General features: G+C 41.8%; 1 protein-coding gene across 1 annotated transcript; it reads right to left on the bottom strand.

Annotated features, from left to right (window-relative positions):
* Positions 1 to 10,098: 10,098 nt before the first annotated feature.
* On the bottom strand, positions 10,099 to 14,929 carry cahz (carbonic anhydrase). The gene is made up of 7 exons (XM_084481352.1): positions 14,820 to 14,929; positions 14,444 to 14,641; positions 13,846 to 13,964; positions 13,338 to 13,430; positions 11,897 to 11,959; positions 11,589 to 11,744; positions 10,099 to 10,800 (listed from the first exon to the last, which is right to left on the bottom strand). Exons 1-7 carry the CDS (start codon positions 14,851 to 14,853, stop codon positions 10,681 to 10,683), a joined length of 783 nt encoding a protein of 260 aa, XP_084337478.1. The 5' UTR covers positions 14,854 to 14,929; the 3' UTR covers positions 10,099 to 10,680.
* Between the last annotated feature and the right edge of the window lie 5,914 nt (positions 14,930 to 20,843).

The following is a 20,843-nucleotide window of genomic DNA, read 5'->3' as shown; positions in this document are numbered from 1 at the left end:
ATCGAATAAAAATTTACTACTTTAAAATATTTTGTTTTATTATTTGTGCATTATACACATAGAACATAAATTAACAATGTAACTTATGAGTTTTGGGTCAGTTATGGGATCACTTTGGGTCAGTTATGGGATCACTTTGGGTCAGTTATGGGATCACTTTGGGTCAGTTATGGGATCACTTTGGGTCAGTTATGGGATCACTTTGGGTCAGTATTGGGATCACTTTGGGTCAGTTATGGGATCACTTTGGGTCAGTTAGGGATCACTTTGGGTCAGTTGTGGCTGCTTTTTGGCATGGTTCTGGGGATTTTGGCCACTCTTTGGGATACTTATGGCTACATTTTGGTATTCCAAAATTGGTTTTGGCTGGGTTTTGGCCGCCTTTTGTTTTTCTTTTGGCATGCCTAATTTGGCCCAAATTTGGGCCGTACATCATTCCAAAGCTTTACCAAAATGGCATGCCAGTTTTGGCCCAAAATACTTTTGCTATCTGTTAATCTCTCTGTGAATTGCACAAATGATTTGCGCTCCGATATCAATAGGCGAACACGTAAAAGCTGCGATAAACGTGGGTTTAAATAGCCTACTCTGAGCAAAACCGGGTTATCTTCCAAACTTAACCTGCGCAAAACCTGCTCCGACCAGGTTTGATTGAGAGCATATGTTTCCATAGCAACTTACATGCCGTGGTCATTTTGGAACGGAAAACCTAGGGTTGCCGCTAACCCTGGGTTAACTTAGCTGGGTAAGTGATAAAACCGGCTTTGTGGAACACCCCTCTGAGCTGGCACTGTGTCTCCATTCAGCTTGATTTTTTTTTTTTTTGTCGGTGGCTGCTTAGTGTCTCTATTACTTTTAACAGTGTAGGCTACGCATAACATTCATCACTGCTTGAGGATAACTCACGCTGAGCTGGTTCACTTTGTGTTTCTACCTGGTTGACTCTTTTCCTGTAGTCTTTCTTGTATGTCCTTGTGTCCTTGTGTCCGACCTGCACTGTCTTGCAAAGTGGTTTTGCTTCCCACACGCTTTACACTGTTTGCCTCTTGCAGGGCATTCGTTTCTGTGCGGCCACTTACCACCACAGTTCCTGCATTGGGCGTTGCTGCCACCTACTGGACGTTTTTGGTATGCCTTCTTCTGGGGTTGTCTATGCACTAGATTCACCCTAGTTACTAGGGAAAGTAACTTTGCCAGTCCTCTCTGGCTTGCTTACATGTAAGTCCCACCCTACCACAAGCGCAATGCGCCACCTAGTGTGAATGCAAATGAATGAAATATTCCCATTGTTTCCAACCCTCTACAAATGCACAAATTATTTTGATGTGGCCTAGTGTTCGACAAAACACTCGTTTTGTGTTGACTGTTTTGTGTGGGGCGGGGAGGGTCCGAAGAGCAGGTTGCAGTAATTAATTCGTCGCACCGGATCACTGATGAGGGAAGGAGCCGGTGAACAGGTGAGGGTGATTGAGGTGGAATTTAAGGGAAGGGCACAGCGACGGGTGGGTGACTCTGGGAAGGACGTGTTAACGCGACCGCCGAGCTGCACTCACGGATTGGGGTGGGTGCCGTTCGCAAGCCGATAGGGCTGTCGGCGGCGAAGATAGATCAGCGGGCTGCACGAGAGCTAGGGCCGGGGAGTTAGGAGTGCGGCTGCGGGGCGGCTTCCCAGCGAGGGGTGGGTCCCGTATCCCGGGAGAGTTAAGGGGGGGGGGGGTGTGTGTGTGTGTGTGTGTGTGTGTGTGTGTGTGTGTGTGTGTGTGTGTGTGTGTGTGTGTGTGTGTGTGTGTGTGTGTGTGTGTGTGTGTGTGTGTGTGTGTGTGTGTGTGTGTGTGTGTGTGTGTGTGTGTGTGTGTGTGTGTGTGTGTGTGTGTGTGTGTGTGTGTGTGTGTGTGTGTGTGTGTGTGTGTGTGTGTGTGTTTTGCGCGCGTGTGTGTGTTTTGCGCGCGTGTGTGTGTTTTGCGCGCGTGTGTGTGTTTTGCGCGTGTGTGTGTTTTGCGCGCGTGTGTGTGTTTTGCGCGTGTGTGTGTGTGTGCGCGCGCTTCCTTGACGGGACTGTGGGGGGGGGGGGGGGGGTTAGGGGGTCGCTTAGGCCGGTGGTGTGGGGTAGCACCGGAGCCTGACCCAGTCGGAGCTGTGGCCAGTGGAATTACTTCTTATAGCAAATAAATATCATTGTTGTATCCTGATGACGCTGCCTGGGTTGTTTGTCGCATTCCTCCAGCCGCAACCGTCTGACCTCGCGTTCTAGGTTTATTACAGTATTGATGTGAGGTGATCATTGTTTTTATAGTTGTTGAAAGTAATAATTAACTAACTAATGTGGTCTTTTGTTAATTCCAGGAGCGGATTGTAGCCACTGTTTTTCTCCTACTTAAAATTGTTTAGTTCTGTATATCTGATCATTGTGTAAGACCACCTCCAACTTATGTGGTTTATTTATTTGTTTTCTTGTTTTGTTTTGGCGAGGTTTGTTTGTTTCTTTTCTTTTCTTAGTCAGCCGGGGCGGGGGAGAACGTAGAGTAGTGTACACGTCCAGCGCAGTGGGTCTGTTTTGGGCGGAGGTCACTGCTGTCGGTATTGAGGCTTTTATCGATCGGTTTGTGTGCAGGGATGTTAACCTACTGTTTGTGTTGAAGTTGTAGTGGATTATTTGTAACATTCCTGTTGTGTGATATATATACTTTACTGTGTGACTAAGCACATCATAGCCCTATCGTGGTACAGTGTATAGCTCTCTCTCTCTGGGTAACTACTCTCGACTGACGGGCCCATTCCCTCCCCTTTATAGAAGTGATTGTGCCCATTTGTGGGGTGATTATCATATCATTTACTTTATATTTTGTAGCAAAGACCATCTCAATTAAAGTGCATTATTTTTGTACATAGTCTCCTCCCTCATTCATTCAATTGAATACTTGATAGGGGGATTACTGTATTACACCTTGGGTCGGGAACTCTGATACTTATGGTTAGTGTTAGGGTGGTGTAGGTTACAGGTAAATGGTTGGTTAAATGATTTGGGAAAGAACAGCTGATACAGCGGTAAGTTGTACTTTTAAATCAATGCATCTGCAAACACCGTAGGCCTACATGAAACACATATGTTCTTGACACAGACATCGTGTACAAGCCCATTACTTTTAGGATTGATGAGTATTTGATCGTGAGAAAACATAGTTTTACCGCGAGTGAGTGTTTAAAATAATGAATGAATGCGGGTGATGCTTGGCGCGCGTGTGTGTGCGCACCCATCTGTTTAAACACACGCAAACTAAACACGTAACGCATAATACAGTCCATGGCGATGTATATTAACGGGGGACACATGCATATTATGAACACAAGTCGATAACGATAAAGGGGCGTAGCGGACGTAGGGGACATGTCCCCCGCACTTCCCGTATCTGTGCCCTCTGTCCCCCGCACTTTTTACAGCCATTACAACCATTCAATTCATTTTTAACACGTGGAAACGAGTTTTTCCGAGCCGCTTTGAACGCACCATGAGCAGGCGGAGCCAGGTGGCAAACACCGCTGTCGTGTTGTGATTTCAATCACACACAGACGTTGATTCTGATCTGTTTCAAGCATGTTCAGCAAACCAGCAGCCAAGAGGCAAAAAACTTTACCTTGTTTTTTTCCCCAAACAAACCGTGTAAGTTGAGTAATGCTGTTGCATGTTGTTTAGCTACATGATGACTGACTAATAGATGTCAATATATCAAGTTAATCTAGTTAACAATTGTTAACTGTTACCTATGTTAAATCGCTTGCTAGGTGCACAGGTGATAGTAACTAGTTACATTTACTGTAACATTTACTTAACCTTTTGGATAAATTGTAAGAGTTGTTTTACTGCAAAATACTTTTTTACTTATATTATTCTAAAGTAACAATACTCCTACTTGACTACAAGTTTTGGCTACTCTACCACCAAGGAATAAACCCACTCCTCGCATTTCTGCACAGAACTTATGCTCACTGTTGTTTTGCACATATTTGTTTAATCTTCATACAATAGAAAGAGCAGGGTCAGGGAGGAGACAGTGGACCAGAGTCCAGCAGCAGCAACAATGAACAGGGAGGGTCTTCACAGCAGGTGAGGAGAAATTATAACCAAAGTCCTTAGAACGTCTGTTACAACTGGCTGAGAGAAAATAGTGATAGCATAAAAGGGACTTTGAGGCTAAACTCTAGAACAATTTCACTTCTAATACTGTATTCCTAATTCTATACTGTTCTAGACGATCAACAAATAAACTTTGTTACTTTTTATTTAATATAACCATTATTTTATTTTTATCACATTATTGTTTCTACTTAGGTCTAAAATAAATCTAGAACTGAAAATATTATTTTGTAATATAGTTAATCAGGAGAGCCTGTAGCCTTTGATTCCCTTAGTTCAAAAGGGAAATACTGACATGGATGTTTAAAGATGTAGTTTATATTTAATTTCAAAGAGACTTTGTTTATTTTTTTATTTTCAGATATTATTTGACTACTGCATTATTTGTGTTTTAAAGGCAGCAGGTATAGGTCATACAATTTGTCTTAGTCTTGATTAATCTGTGCTGTCATAGTTGACGACAGAAAATGTAAAATAGCTACATCTTCATGTCGATATGTTTATTGTCACTTTCACTTGTCACTTCTTGCCATTAAATGATGTGGCTTATTACCCTGTTACCTTGTCACTTCCATTCCATTTTGGTGCTGATAATTTGAAACAGGAATGGTGTTTTACAGAACTTTTCGTGTTCAGTGTTGTCATTTGGCACTTAGTTATCTGGCTACTTACCCTGTAGATGCTCGAGGGTCATTCTGTGTCAACTCAACCACAGTTTGGCAGCTTTAGATTTTGATAGTATATCATTTTAAAGAACTGAAGTCGGTCCCCTGGTGCTGTGCTGTTTGTGGTTATGTGGTTCTTTAGCCACTAAGGAGAGGTGCAACTGAATGCGAGAGGATGATAAATCACTCAATAGACCTCTGAACAATTTGTCCCCCTCACTTCTGAAATGATGGCTACGCCCCTAGGCCTATATAATACTGGTAACAAACAATGTTTGTTAATGTATTGCCGCATATCATTAGACCCACAGTTGCGGCCATCGAGGACCGCGTCCGCATATCATATATGTGTTAAGTTGTCTTTGCCGCAATTTACATGACAAATCAGTTGTTTCTGAAGTTGGAGAAGAAAACGCTATTCCATGTGTGAATTATGCCTATTATTTGGCCATAAACCGAGCTATTTGAAGTTTGAAATTCATGTGGTCATGCCTCTGTCTCAGCGGAGACTGCAAACGCACTGTCAAAATATCAACTCGCCAAGTCAAATGCGCTGCGTCTTAAAGGGATTGGCAGGTGGAACTCTCATTGGTTTATTGCACGTTACGCCCAAAACACACCTACAGCTTTCAGCCCAACCCTGTTTAGATTTGCGCTGGGCGCAAAGCTCATTTATCTCGCCGTCATAATAGCAACAGCGCCGTAGAACCGCCCACAAAGTACTTTGACTTTGAGCCTTGACGTCTGCGTTGTAGACCGTCTAACTAGGGCCCTTAGTTTTCACCAGACATATGCGACAGATGACGTAATTAAGGCAATTGGTCTCTCAGGAATCCATGAAATGACCACGGGTGCTTATTGCTTAACTCAATCCGTGGTGGTCTCCATAACTGACAGTGATATTTATCTTTTAGATGTAGCCTATTGGTATTTACCTCAAAATCACATTTAGCTAAAAGCAAGGTGACTTCTTCGGACTTGCGAGCTGTCAAATCGAATCGATCGTATGCAGTTTGCTCACATAGCCTAGTGGTGTGGTGGTGAAGTGCAGTTATTCTGCGTTCTGAAGGCCCTGACTTTAACCCCATGGTCCGCTACTGCTTAAATGTGAATATTAATGCATATGTATTGTGAATATCTTTAAAAAAAATATGACAATCATCCTGTCTGTGCCCTGTTAATATAATAACTAATTGTGAAATCCACAGAAAATTCAGTTGCTTTCATAATCAATTGGACAGTTTGCTAATGCCTGATTAATTAATACAGTATCTCCTAGTCTGTTTACCAGTAAGTAGTTACTGAATAACTCAGTTAGGGCCCCAGTCGTTCATCATTCGTTACTCATTCGTTCCTCATTAAAGGTCCCATGGCATGAAAATTTCACTTTATGAGGTTTTCTAACATGAGTTCCCCTAGCCTGCCTATGGTCCCCCAGTAGCTAGAAATGGCGTTCGGTGTAAAACGAGCACTAGGTATCCTGCTCTGCCTTTGAAAATAACAAGGCTCATACGCTCTGATTTGGAATTTTCCCTGTATGTCGTCATACACATGTTACCTCCCCTTTCTCTGCTTTGCCCGCCCAGAGAATTCGGCCCTCCAATGAGACGTGTGTGTGTGTGTGTGTGTGTGTGTGTGTGTGTGTGTGTGTGTGTGTGTGTGTGTGTGTGTGTGTGTGTGTGTGTGTGTGTGTGTGTGTGTGTGTGTGTGTGTGTGTGTGTGTTGTACACTTCTTTGTTATTTGGATAACCGTTCTGCTGTTGGTGTTATGGCCAGTGTTGTGCATGAACTAGTTAATAGTTAACTAGTGAACAAGTTAATTTTTCTATGAACTTTGAACTGAACGTAGCATATTTTTAACTAAAGAACTTGAACTTGATGATTTTGTGACATTCTGAATTGATGCTTAGGTCCAGATGACATGTTTTAAATAGAGTTACTGCCTTAGTTGTGATGAATGAAACAGGTGTACAAATAATATCCACAACAATTTGAGATTGTAGTGATGAGCAGCAGGTAATGGAGAGGATTCATTTTAAAAGATAAGCACAGAATACTCACTCCAACAGTTTTTCTTTGGTTTCTAAAAAAACTGTTAATGAACTGAACAAGAACTAGTTCAAAACTGAATTGGTGAACTATGAACGTGAAATTATTCATACAAAAATGTTCTTTTGTATGAACTGAACTTTGAACTAGTTCATGTGAAGTGTGAACTTGCACAACACTGGTTATGGCACATAACACGCCATAGACTGAAAAGACTAGACTGCGTCGGGTTCTCTGACGTCTCTGGTATTTCCACAACGAGACTCATAGTGGGGGTTATCTCAGCCGTGGTTGAGAAGGAATTGGGGGAAAGGAACTTTGGCTTTGAATCCCTGAAGTAGACTGAACCGTGACATGGAGGAGAAAGGGATTGTTGCCTGCGATTGTGTCCAGCCGGAGCCCCTCTGGCTGGACACAATCGGAGGCACCACCGCCTCCGCAGCGGGTAGCGCCGAGGCACCACCGGGGCTCCAGCGGGAGACAATCGTGGGCAACAATCCCTTTCTCCTCCATGTTGCGGTTCAGTCTACTTAAGATTGATGTGGAAGTGGAAGAACGTTGGAGAACCCGACGCAGTCGTTTGAGATTCATAATATCGTCTGGAGGGGTGCACACAGATTTTGGCTGTGATAACATATATTATATGATATAGATATCTATGTATAATATGATATTATTTAGATCTAGAGCTCCAGGACTCCCGCCGGAGCACCCAGAGTGTTCTAGAATATTTACAGAACACGGCCAAAAGCTGTGTGCGCCTCGCCATTGCGATACATCCACTGTAAACACTAGCGCATGGTACCGTGGCCGCAAGCTGCTCAGGGCCACACCCCCACCCTCCACCTTGACCATGCCCCCTCATTGTGGGCCTGGCTCGTAGTGGCTGTAATTCTGCACCAAGGCTGAATTTCTTAAACGTCTTCAAGTACTGTATTAGGGGCCCACTAACAGCTATATAAAAGCATTCATAAAGTAGCATGCCATGGGATCTTTAACAACCCGCGTACCTTATTGTTAAGTGTTACCCTTATGCCAATAGTATAATTAATTACTATAGCCTATAGGCTAATTTAATGTAGGCCTACATATATATGTACCAGGCTAATTAATGAAACTTTAGTGATACAGTTAGTCTGGCCTAACGGATTTCAAATCACAAGGATTGTGATTTGAAAGGGTTGTGTGAACATAATATTTCCTTAATTCATATTTCATAATGGGTGCTTTTTATAAAATTAATCAATAAATCCGAAGTTAGAGTGTTCGTCTTCTTCTTTTGGGCTAATTGGCGGTTTGCAACCCGAAATGGTGCATTACCGCCACCAACTTCCTGTTGTCGTCTCCGGAGATTGCCATTTTCAAAACTTTGTGGGACCTTTACTCCTGGGTAAAAAGATGCGTAGAACTGCGCACTCTTTTCCGCATGGATTTTTTTCTATAAATCACAATGTTGGCGGTGAAAGATGCGTATGCACATTTCCTCCCTGTTTCTGCAAATTTTCGTGTGGAGAGGCCTTTATAAATGAGGCCCCTGGTCAGTGAGAATCTCTTTTGGGATTCCCACCCGCGATATGACCTGAAACAATGCCTGCACAACGCTCAGGAGTAAATGAGCGGCCCCTCCCCAAGTGGTACAGCCCACGAGCGGCCCCTCCCCAAGTGGTACAGCCCACGAGCGGCCCCTCCCCAAGTGGTACAGCCCACGAGCGGCCCCTCCCCAAGTGGTACAGCCCACGAGCGGCCCCTCCCCAAGTGGTACAGCCCACGAGCGGCCCCTCCCCAAGTGGTACAGCCCACGAGCGGCCCCTCCCCAAGTGGAGGGGTGGAGTAGAAGTACCTCAAAATTCTACTCAAGTAAAAGACGAGTCATGGTTCTTAGTAACATTCTACTTAACACTTAACTTATATACCACTCGACTAAACTGATAACTGCTAGTATGTCGATGATGCTACAAAAAAAAACTATCAAGAATAACTTTACTAAAGCTTCTTTAAGAAAATTGTATGTGAATGTATTTCATACAACTGTACTGAAACAGCTGTAAGTCCATGTGGAAGGAATGCAGTAGGAGCTTCTGGAAAGGAAGGGAAAAGGTGGCATTTATGTAACTCAAAACATACTCAGGATAGACACCATGTTTTCAGTTGTATAAAAGTGGTTATAGCATGCAAGACAAAGAAATCTCTGAAGTTGCCCCTTCCTCATCTTCACTTTAGATAAGCTCACACAAAATACTTAACTAAAGCTTTATAACTACCTGAATATATCAATTCAGCCATTACATGTAATACATAAATGCTTAGTAAGGCATTGATTGAAAATAAAATAAGAAATATAAATAAATATCTGAAGTTGCCCCATCCTTAAAATGTTACAACTCAACAAAAACTTTTCCAACAAATTCTGTACAATCACCCATTTATATTTTGTACCTGATTTTGGGGTAGAGTACTTATCATTTATCTTCAGCTGTTTGGTAGTCGCTTGGTTCTCTCTTATCAGGGAGTGTATTGAACACATCTTGTTCACCCTCCCTAGCGTGCTGCAGACGCAAAGTGTTTCTCAAAGGGAAAGACGGTAATATAGTAGACATTATTTAAGTTGCATGACCATTAAAGTCTTATAATATACAACAATCAAGATGATAGATACTTTGTCAACATGATACGTATTACACCTGTGTTGATTCCGTCTGCTGTTAAAAGTGCTGACTAACTCTTTAAATTCTCATCATTGGCCACAAATTCAAATTTTTTTTTTAATGGGAAAAACTTTGTTTTAAACAAATGTTCTTGTCGAATCAGCTTATAGACTAGAAAGGAAAATAAGGGTTGTAATCTTTCCCCTCATCCACCTCACTATGAACTCCGGAATGGTCTTGTATTTTAGTAGCATAGTATTTGTCGCTTCATGAAAATTTGGCATCCATGTTTTATATACGTTATACGTTATATATTATATAAAATTATATAATATAAATATATAGTTTTTTTTTAATGTTATTGTGTTTTTATAACTAGTCGGCAGGAAACAGGAGGAAACACAGGAACATACTGGTATAAAAATAATAAGACACAAATGTGGTAATAAACATGTCCATCCAATCCAAATGTTAGTCACCATCCTATGTTGCGTTCTGAACCTCTAAACTAATTTGCGTTTGCAAATAATTTAGCCCTATTTTGGACATAATGGTCATTATATTGTTTCTATTATAGATTGTTGTTGTACATATTCACTCAATTAGATCACGTATTGAGTATTTCTTTATTAGCAAAGAAAACAAAAATAATCCGTTCACAAGCAATTTATTTGTGCACTGCTGCATAAAGGACTAAGAAAAACATGCATGAGCATGTGAGCATCAGCATGACGAGTTTACTATGCTACACACTATACTATTCTACATGTACTATGCTGATTATACCATACTAATACATCCATACATATCAAATTGAAAATAGCAAAAATATAAGCAAAACATATTCCACTGGTTCATGATTTTGAATTTACTTGTTAATATAATCTTCATTTATTAAGATAATAATTGTATTTTGAATTTCTTACCATAATTTAAACAAGATAACATTTATCAATCATCATATTACCTAAATTAAAAATTGAGACAAATGTCCGCATAGGAAGATTTCATTTGTATCTAATTCAACCTTTTTTTTCCACGATTTTCCTCAGACAATGCAGATCACAAAATATAAGTAATGCCAAAAAGAAAAAAATGAAAATAAAAATATAATGTAACATAGTGGTGAGGGTTGGATCCAGAGGAAGTTGTATGTAGGAGGCTCAAGGCCGGCCAGAGAAAAGGCTCTTTACTTGAAAGATGCGCGAACCACGCGTCCCTTCAGAGGCTGGGGTGGCCGGTAGTTGTCCACCATGCAACACGGAGCCTCTCCCTCAGCATTGAAGAGAAGACTGCGAAACTGAGCCATCTGATAAGGTGGTCGGGAAAACGATAAAGAGATAGAAACAGTCCAGAGTCAAATTTAGATCCAAGATTCTGGGCCTGGTTGGGAAACAGCTGAGTAGTTGATTCTGAGTAATTTGGCCTTACTGTGTAGGTAACACATCTACCCATGATCAGCCATTGAAAAACTATTAGTAAATGTGGTCCAATATAACAATAAAATAACTATGTATGCATGTGTGTATTTGTACAGAACAGCGCTATCTGAATGTCCTCATGAGCCAACAGTTATGGGTGGATAGAAGTTAGCAGTAGTGAGATACAGCCACCCCCAATACCAGCCCGTTAAGGACCTACAATGTCTTATCTCACTTGTGCATGCTTGCTGAGATCTGACTACTCCCTTTGGAGAATTATTGCAAATATGCTTGCCTTGTTTTGCCTCACATACATTCAATCACTTACGTGATTAGATGATACTCCCTTTTAGCTTTGCTTTTGCAAATTGTCAATTTATTTAGCAAATAATGGTCATTGGTTACATAAAGTTTGGTTTGTGAATATATAAATATATATACAGTGTAGAATCATAATTATGAATATGCCTATCTCTTTGCTACATATGTATTTTTAACTAAACCATACTTAATTGACTGGTAATTGGTATTATTATATTTATTAATTACGTTAAATACGATTTATATTATTTATTCATAAAATATGAATCACAAACTATAACTGTAAACTACATTGTGAAAAGGAAGATACGAAATGATGGAATAGACTGGATGAGTGAAGAAATACAATAACTACCTGTGCAGGGCTGACACTGATCGGCTCTTTTAGGACAATCCATGTGACGCTCTCTAGCAGAGGGGGAGTGGTCAGGGAGCCATCATAAGTCCAGTAGTCCAGAGAAACAGGAAGAAGGGTTTTTGGATCAAAGTTTGCAAAGTTGTTCTGCTTGCCCTGCATAGAGGAAATGATAAGATAATAGATTATAATGTGTAAGCAGTTTGCCTAACTCCATCCCTAAGTTGTCCATGCCTTTCGGGGAGGAAAAAGCCTTAATGTTTTACGTTAATGTAATGGCACGTATATGCTTGATTAGGGTAACTTACTTTTGACTTGATTGCATTCAATGCATCCAGAACATTTTGTAGTCTAGGATTCGCTGAACCAATCTGGGGTATACAGAAATGAAGAAACACACACAGACACACATTAATTGACTGGACTGTTGGCAGAGGGCTTTTGATGTCCATCTAGGTAATGTCCTATGCCAAAAGATGATCATAAAGAGGAATATCTGCCGTTTATAATGTTTGGGAACCTAACAACATCTATCATGCGGACCTGCTCCAATAGCGAGACTGACACACCTGGTAGTGCACACAACCCAAGTCCTGGTATGTCTTCCTCAAATTAAGTGCATAACCTTATACACTTAAATGTCTTGTCAAAATGTCAAATTTTGTACTGCTGGATCTTAAGGAGCTGTGTGCTATGTGCACTGCCATCTCTGCAGTGGCGTCAATTCACCAAAAGCAAGAGTCCGATTACACAACCCTGACATCACACGACAAGATCAAATAAAGTCCCCCAAAGAGCCTGTGCTCATATAGCCGACATCTCAAATGATAGAAAAAACGTGCAAGTGAGACGGCTGAGCGCATGTCTGAATCACAGACCTGATGCCTGACAGATAAAGAACTATGAAAGTGTGGCTACAACACATATGCTGCATGAAGGCTCTTCTGCTGCCAACGCAATTGACTTTGAGGTTTTGTTACCAATTGAGAACCTTGTGGAGTTAGGATAAAGCAAATATAATGAAGTCACGATACCTAAACTATGTGGCGTTATGCATGTGCTTTGTAGTCATGGACACAAGTTGGCGACACTATCCTTCCGTCATCATATTCGCTGTCTTTGTTCAAGCTCTAGAAATGTCCAAGCAAGGATACATGGATCTTTTACTCATCCATGTAATAGGGGTAAGAATTATCAAATGCCTGGACTGCATCCATCAGTTCCTCATTGCCGTGAAATGGTGGTTAAACCAAATGATTTATTTCAAAAATGTATTTCCCTTCTTTCATTATCCCTGTCGCCTTCTATGTGTCTCTGGCCACTTATTCATCAAATTATAAAACCTATGTTGGACTTCATGGTCAAAAGTTTATTATTATTATTAAAAGTCATAATGAAGTCATAATACATTCAATAAACCAGTGGCGTCACTAGGCTGTTTTATTAGGGTTAGGGTTATCATAACCCCCCCCCCCCCCCCCCCGTGATCGCTCGATACCCCCCACTGAGCCCCGGATGTTTAAGAAACCTAGAATCGCGCCTGCAATAAACTCACAGCCGATTAAATATATAATTGAGATTTAAATAATATAAAAGCAATTTCCAAAGGGCACCAAACATACATTGTGTGTAGAATAACTAATGAAAATGAAAACCCAAGAAGAAACTGTAAACTGATATACAATCTCTTACTACTGAGAGTCCGAAATGCTTGTAAACACTGCCAAATGATTCAAAATAAGAAATCACCTTGAGAAAGACCCCCACAACAGCCAGGCCGTCAGGCTGGCTGGCAGCCTCACCGAAGCTGGGATACTTGGTGTTCCAATGCACCAGATGGAGCTGTGACAGAAAGTAGTAAACATTAGATGACGCTCAATGCACCTAGCTCACTTGTCATTGTCAGGGCACTTTGCTGGGGGGGACCCTTATCTGGGGGGGACCCTTATCAGCGCCTGACATGCCGCACTTCCTGATAAGACTCACAGAGGGAGAACATGAAAACTTGATATAGATTCTATAGAAGTTTTGGAATCAAACTCGAGTCTCTAGAGCTACGTGGCATCAACGTGTTTGTGTGTGTACTTAATTTCAGGGCTAGGTTAACTAAGTTAATCAGTATTCGTTTTTGTTTAAAACGTTAGATAGTGTGTTAGATTTGATCAGTTTTTGGTATTTCCCTCAGGATCGCTTTACCTTCTAATATTTAAAAGATCAATCACCCAAAAAGGTCAAAGTTACAGTATAAAGGCCATACCTCACAGGGGAACATGACTCCATTGACTGTGTGCTCGGAACCTCTCTCATCGCTGGCACCCCAGTGAAAATGAAATTGCTTTAGACGATAGATTCCAGAAATTGGACCGGCAGTCAACGCTTGGGAGTTGTGGAGAGAGAGCAGAAATCAGACTAAGAAGAACATTTCATGGAATAAAAGATAATTGGATATCATTTTTTAAGAGTGGCTGTGGGCATATGTATACAGTGCCACTTTAGTTGGCTCCTCGATTATGATTAGTGCACTGGAAAATACATTGTGCAATAGCAAAACAACTAAAATGATGCTAGGTATTCAGGGGAAATGTTTGGAAGTGGAGAATGCAACCAAGGTATCCAGATTACCTGCAGATATATAATAGTCATTCTGATTTAGTTGTTATAGTGTCACTGTGACTTTAGTGACTTTAGCATCCCCATATAATCACACTGTTTATCAAGCCATTGTTTTTAAGGTCTGATTAGCAGATCAGTGCCCCACATGTCAACATAAACATGATACATCTTCAAGGACAGCAGCAGCTAGAGTAGTTCAGTTCACCTCACTTCATTAGGAGCCTAGAAGAGGCAGTACTCACTAGAGGTATTCCCATCGTCCACGTAGTCCACCTGGAAGGAGTGTCCGTTGTTGAGGATGCCGCTGGAGTTGGACGGGTCGTACTTTAGTTTAAGTGGCCTCAGAGAGCCATCGTACTGGGCCTGGTTGGGAATGATGTTGATCGGAGACTGCCTGGGTCCATTAGCAACAGAAAACCCTTCTGCCCAAGTCTCAGGCCCTACGAAACAGAATTAGATCCAGAACATAGATATAGTGATGCCTTGAACTAAGCTCTCCAAAAAATAAGGTGAAACTAGGAAAATCCTAATTTCATCTTTAATTCTATTCAACTGTATTTACAATCTAAAGATGAACTTCATCAAATAGGTGCTATAAATACAATGCAAATGCCTCACCATTATTTGGTCCATATCCCCATGCGTGAGACATCGCAAGCTGGTGGTTTCAAATACAACCACAGAATTAAGAGTGACACCAAAAATGCTCCAGGGAAGGCGGTTGCAAGGGTTTATATGCGTGTATTGCTTATCAGACTGTCACACTTACTTATCCAATGTGTGTGACAGCATCTCACTGCATAAAGTCAACTTGTGCCCCCTCTGGTGGCATTCTATGATTCTTTACCAGTTTTCTTGTCCATGTAATATTTATAGTCTTGCATTGATATGCAATTAGAAGGAAACTTTGGATTTCTTTTTTGAGAGAGTGGTGTAATTAATGTTCATACTCCTGGTCAAGAGATAAAAATGGAACTGGTTAAACACCGGGCAGGACATTTGGAGATTGGGGACATTGTGCATGTCTTGCTTACTTTATGTTTTAGTTTTGCACTTAAAAAAAAGGTTTTTAACTAACAAATACAATACAATCAACATATCATTAAATATGATTCATATTTACAAAACTATACATACAAATTAAGAAAACCATGAAATATAAACCAAAAGTAATGATGACAATGTACTGTAGTTTACCAACTGATGTACCAAGCAGTTTGACACAGAGGTTTCCAAACTTAAATTCAAGATTTACAAGATTGACTTGAAATGCTCTCCACATGACCTCACTGAAACACACAAGGTTTTAATACCAAACACAAACGTAACGGGGAGGCATGTCAATTAGTGTATAGATACAAAGGCTACAAGAGTTGAAACTTTCCCAACAACAACAAATGTGCTGAGTCAAAATGGAGTTTGGCTGGTGTTTACTGTTGTGTGGTATAATAAATGATTCATGGTAAATGGGGTGGCCTTAACATTGATGTAAAAATATATATAAATAAAAAGAGATCTATATCTCAAGGGGAGAAAATGTATATAAAATGTGCATGTAAAATAAGGCATATGAACCAGGTTTCAGAGAAGCCGTGCATTGCAGTGGCGGTGTTAATCGTTTGACTTTGACCGCAAATTCTAGCACCCCCTAGGGGCGAAGAGATACCAAACTTTTTAGACACCTGCTTTACAGGGATACATGATGTATGTCGACAGATTTGAAAACTTCCAACCAGTCACAGGCTGAGGTATTGCTGTTAAAAATGATTAATTACAATAATAAGAATATCTATAATGACAATATATAACAACAATTTAAATGTGTCATATTGTAATACCTACTACCTAATTATCAGAGGCATCTAATATGAGGCATCTAATTATATGAGGCATCTAATTAATTAAAATGATCTGATCCCATCTATTATTGTCATAATAATCTCAGTCTTTTCTCAAACCACAATCCACCTAGGAGGAGTGTGGCCTCCTAGGAGGAGTGTGGCCTCCTAGGAGGAGAGTGGCCTCCTAGGGGAGTGTGGCCTCCTAGGGGAGTGTGGCCTCCTAGGGGAGTGTGGCCTCCTAGGGGGAGTGTGGCCTCCTAGGGGGAGTGTGGCCTCCTAGGGGGAGTGTGGCCTCCTAGAGGAGTGTGGCCTCCTAGAGGAGTGTGGCCTCCTAGGGGGAGTGTGGACTCCTAGGAGGAGAGTGGACTCCTAGGGGGAGTGTGGCCTCCTAGGGGGAGTGTGGCCTCCTAGGGGGAGTGTGGCCTCCTAGGCAGTGTGTGGCCTCCTAGGAAGAGTGTGGCCTCCTAGGCAGTGTGGCCTCCTAGGAGGAGTGTGGCCTCCTAGGAAGAGTGTGGCCTCCTAGGCAGTGTGGCCTCCTAGGAGGAGTGTGGCCTCCTAGGAAGAGTGTGGCCTCCTAGGAAGAGTGTGGCCTCCTAGGAAGAGTGTGGCCTCCTAGCCAGTGTGGCCTCCTAGGAAGAGTGTGGCCTCCTAGGAAGAGTGTGGCCTCCTAGGAAGAGTGTGGCCTCCTAGGAAGAGTGTGGCCATATTGGGAGGCCATAGTGGAGCTCATATTGGGCTCCACCAGACAAAAGGAAACAGGGCAGTGGTGTTGAAACTCTGGTTTATTGCCATCCAGGAGATCTCTCCCTGTGTGTGTGTGTGTGTGTGTGGTGATGGCTGGTTTAACCTGTGCACCTCATTACTTAATGTGCAACAGGTGCAGCCCCAACCAGCCCCAGAGTCCTATAGGCTCCATGCACGCAATACTTCCGCATTGCTCTCAGAATGCTACTACAAATCCGATTCCGGTGTTATACCGATTTCTGGGACCCACCGAAAAGTGTGACCCAAGGGGGCACTGTTGAACATTTTCTGAAACATGCACAAGTTTGAAGCGTAGACAGGCATGAAGTCGTTCACGTGCGGAAACATAAACAAGCTTAAAACGTACCATTTGTATCGTCATCGACACTCGGAATGGGTGGATTCGCTTTATGAAAGCGGGCAATAGCACGTAGATCCATGGGTCTGTAAAATGCTATGGGTCTCAGAAGCTTTCTGAGACCCATGCGGAAGTATTGCATGCATATACGTAGCTTATTAGACTCGGTCAGGTGAGGCTGCTGAAACCAGCCACACACTCCCACACATACATCTGAATGCTTCCGTTGACTAAGGCCCTGTCCCAATTCTCCCCCTTCCCCTAGATTTGAGCCCTAACCCTAGCGTTGGCTGACTTGCGGCTAAGGGCACTCAAAGCAAGTGTTCTTGTTAAGGGGAGAGAAATGGGACTGGGCCTACAACAGCAATTTAAACCCCCCAGTTAGAAAACATATAAACAAATAAATACAAATATAATGTCGTAGATATAAACATGTAGATATGTGGTCTACGTTAGTTTAATTGGAAAAGGTTATAGTTCCATTTCTACAGATGCCTGATTTTGATTGGACAACCCCATACATTCAGACAGATAGGAGCAGACAGGGCTTTGGGCTGGACAGGTTAAAGATATACCGCCCTTTCTCCCTATTAGCAGCTGGGTCTACAATCAGACACTGATCACCTCCGGTGTCGGTGCCCTTTGGTCCGTGTAATGCCCCGTGCTGCTCGTGCTGATCCTCGGAGGGGAGCAGCTCGGTATCTCTCCACGCTGTGGTGGCCTTGTGTCGCTCGGGACCCGTCCAGGGATGGACCTTCTGACCGGCGGAAGGCCTCCTTCCCGGGCTGAGGGAAGGAGCTGTGGCCACGGAGGACGGCCAGGTGTCTGCGGTCGGAGACTAGAGTGCTGCAGCTCACAGCAGCCTTTGGGTTGGCCTACTACAGGACGTCTGTACTGGGATTTGCTGTGGTATTGGCGATTATTGCCTCATAAGTATACACCTCATGTTGATGGCACTTGCACATCCATTTTTACAAGCTTCAGTTTAAGCGATGATTAATCAACACGGTTAATCACAGAAAATTGTGGAATTTATTTGTTTTTTTTATTGAATGACCCATTACATGTATGTACATGTATTAGAAGCCCATTACATGTATGTTTGTGTATATACATATATGTGTACATATATACATACACGTACATACATACACACACGCAAGCGCGCACACACACACACACACACGCAAGCGCACACACACACACACACACACACACACACACACACACACACACACACACACACACACACACACACACACACACACACACACACGATAGGCCTACATATACACACGATAGGCCTACATATACACACATATATACAAATACACAAACTCTGACGCCTTCGGAAGGCTTTTGCGTCACGTAGTGTCATATTGAGATATATTGAGAGAACACTTGGTGAGAATACTTGGTGTTCATTTTTATTAATATAATAATGCTAAATGTAAAGCTTTATATCCAGAGACGGTACCCCCTCCCGGCCCTCCCACGTTGTATACCCGGTAAAGGACCATATATATCATCATGTGTATATATAGCATTCTGCTGCAGAGCAGGTGCCCGCCGCCCACACACACACATCTCCTCATCCTAACCAGCCCTTCACAGCGCACATCGCTTCGCTTCCAGACATGATCTTAGATGTACAGTTCGCGACAGGAATTACAGTGAGCTCTCTACAATGATTTAGCGAGTTTTTTGAGGTAAGCTCTTTTCATTAATCGGCGCCCTGGGTTTATACATATTTATATATATACATATTTATATATAAATATATATGGGCTGTTGATCGGAGGGTTAAACTGTGTCTCCGTCAGAGACCCACTGGTGGTTGAACACCCACTCTCCGTTAGGAAACGACTCACTGAAACGACTCGTTTCTTCACAGCATTATGTGGTTCTTTGTCGCAACGGAAATTATCTTAGACATGGAGATAGATCAAGGGAGAAAAGGAAATTGTGATCGATAACTGAAATGGTCATATCGTGAGCAGTAACTGAAATGGTCACATCGTATCCATTGATCAGCAGCTGAGGTTTACTTTCTAGTCGATGCTTCGGACGTGGGCTGATCGATCTCTGTCTGAGGCAGCGATGTCATTCGCTTACAGCCTAAAGTCATTTATTCTGTGAGTGAGAGCATTAAAGCGATAACATCAGTTGTCCGCGGAGGCTCGGGGAGCGAGAAGTGCGAACTGCCATGCCAGAGAACTGTGTCCACTGTAGGCGTCGCGAACATCTCGGTCCTCTTCGCCGAGGCGCAACATCACACAGGATGAGGCTCAGAGGCTCAACATCACACAGGATGAGGCTCAACATCACACAGGATGAGGCTCAGAGGCTCAACATCACACAGGATGAGGCTCAGAGGCTCAACATCACACAGGATGATGAGGCTCAGTTCTACCTGCAGATTAACCCAGCAATTGCTAGAGCTTGGCTCTTGGTTCTATGAACATCCTTACTGTACCGACAGCGATATATTGTTTCTCTTTCTTCTGACAAATGGACTTATTGTTAGTCCCTTTGGATAAAAGCGTTTGCTAAATGCCCTAAATGTAAATGTAATATTAATAGTGGTTATTATGCATGTGGTTCAGCGCCAACAGTTAAGATTGTTCAATCTCTGGTCTCATCTCTCTTGCTATAGTCTTGTTTCTCTCTCCCCCTGAATGTTTTTTGGTTATCTTCGTTATCCTGAAATGACATCTACGCAATCACAAACACATTTTGTACATGTCTACAGTAATTACTTAAAGGACAAATCCATCAGTCAACCACAAAGAGAAGCACATCAAATCCTAGTGAGTAAAAGGCTATCCAAACCAAAGCAGCATTGATAATACACAGGTATTATTATAGGAAATATCAAATGTATTCAGATTTAATTTAAAATGGACATGAAGGCGTCAACATTTTTGGACAACCTGTTTGAATATAGACCTTCAAGACTTACTAAATGCAATGTCGACAAAAGCGCAGCGACTAGAAATAAGTTCATAACAAAGGGAAAGTTACTTTCATGCCAATATTTGTTTGAGATGTGGCATTTAGCGGATGGAATCTTAATGCCCCGTAAAATAAAATCAGACTACATTTTCTGGACTGCTGTAGTTTAGAATCTTTTATTAAAACTACAATTTCTTACATCATGGTTTATTCATGTCAAGTATCACCCCCTTTCAAAAATGACCTTTTATGAAGGGTAAAAGGTATTGGGTAATTGTGAGAATAGTATAAAATGAACACAGTATCATTCTGGAGGACTAGGAATTTCACCTCAATTTGCCCTCCAGTGAAATTACATATTTGGTTTGATGTTCACTTTGCCACCTTGGTTGCATATCTTCATATCTATGTATTAACTCGATGTGAATATCTATTTTCATGGTTGGGTGGTATGAAAGAATAATCGAATATTCGATGTGTGATGGCATTCATAAATGCAGCCATGGATCATCGGCAATAAATCACTATATATATATATATATATGTGTATATATATGTATATATGTATGTATATATATATATATATATATATATATATATATATATATATATATAATATCTTAAACGCACCACACTCCATGTAGAACCTTTTATTGAGTTTACCTGTAAAAGGTCACTGGCCCTTTAAGGGGAATTGAGTTTCCGTCTCTGATTAAACTGTCAATCTATGGTGGGTTGTTTACC

The sequence above is a fragment of the Micromesistius poutassou genome (genome assembly GCF_964030765.1).
Source record: "Micromesistius poutassou genome assembly, chromosome: 16".
In the NCBI taxonomy this organism is placed as follows: domain Eukaryota; kingdom Metazoa; phylum Chordata; class Actinopteri; order Gadiformes; family Gadidae; genus Micromesistius; species Micromesistius poutassou.
The sequence above is the reverse complement of the archived record's forward strand: the minus strand, read 5'-3'. Positions and strand labels throughout refer to the sequence as shown.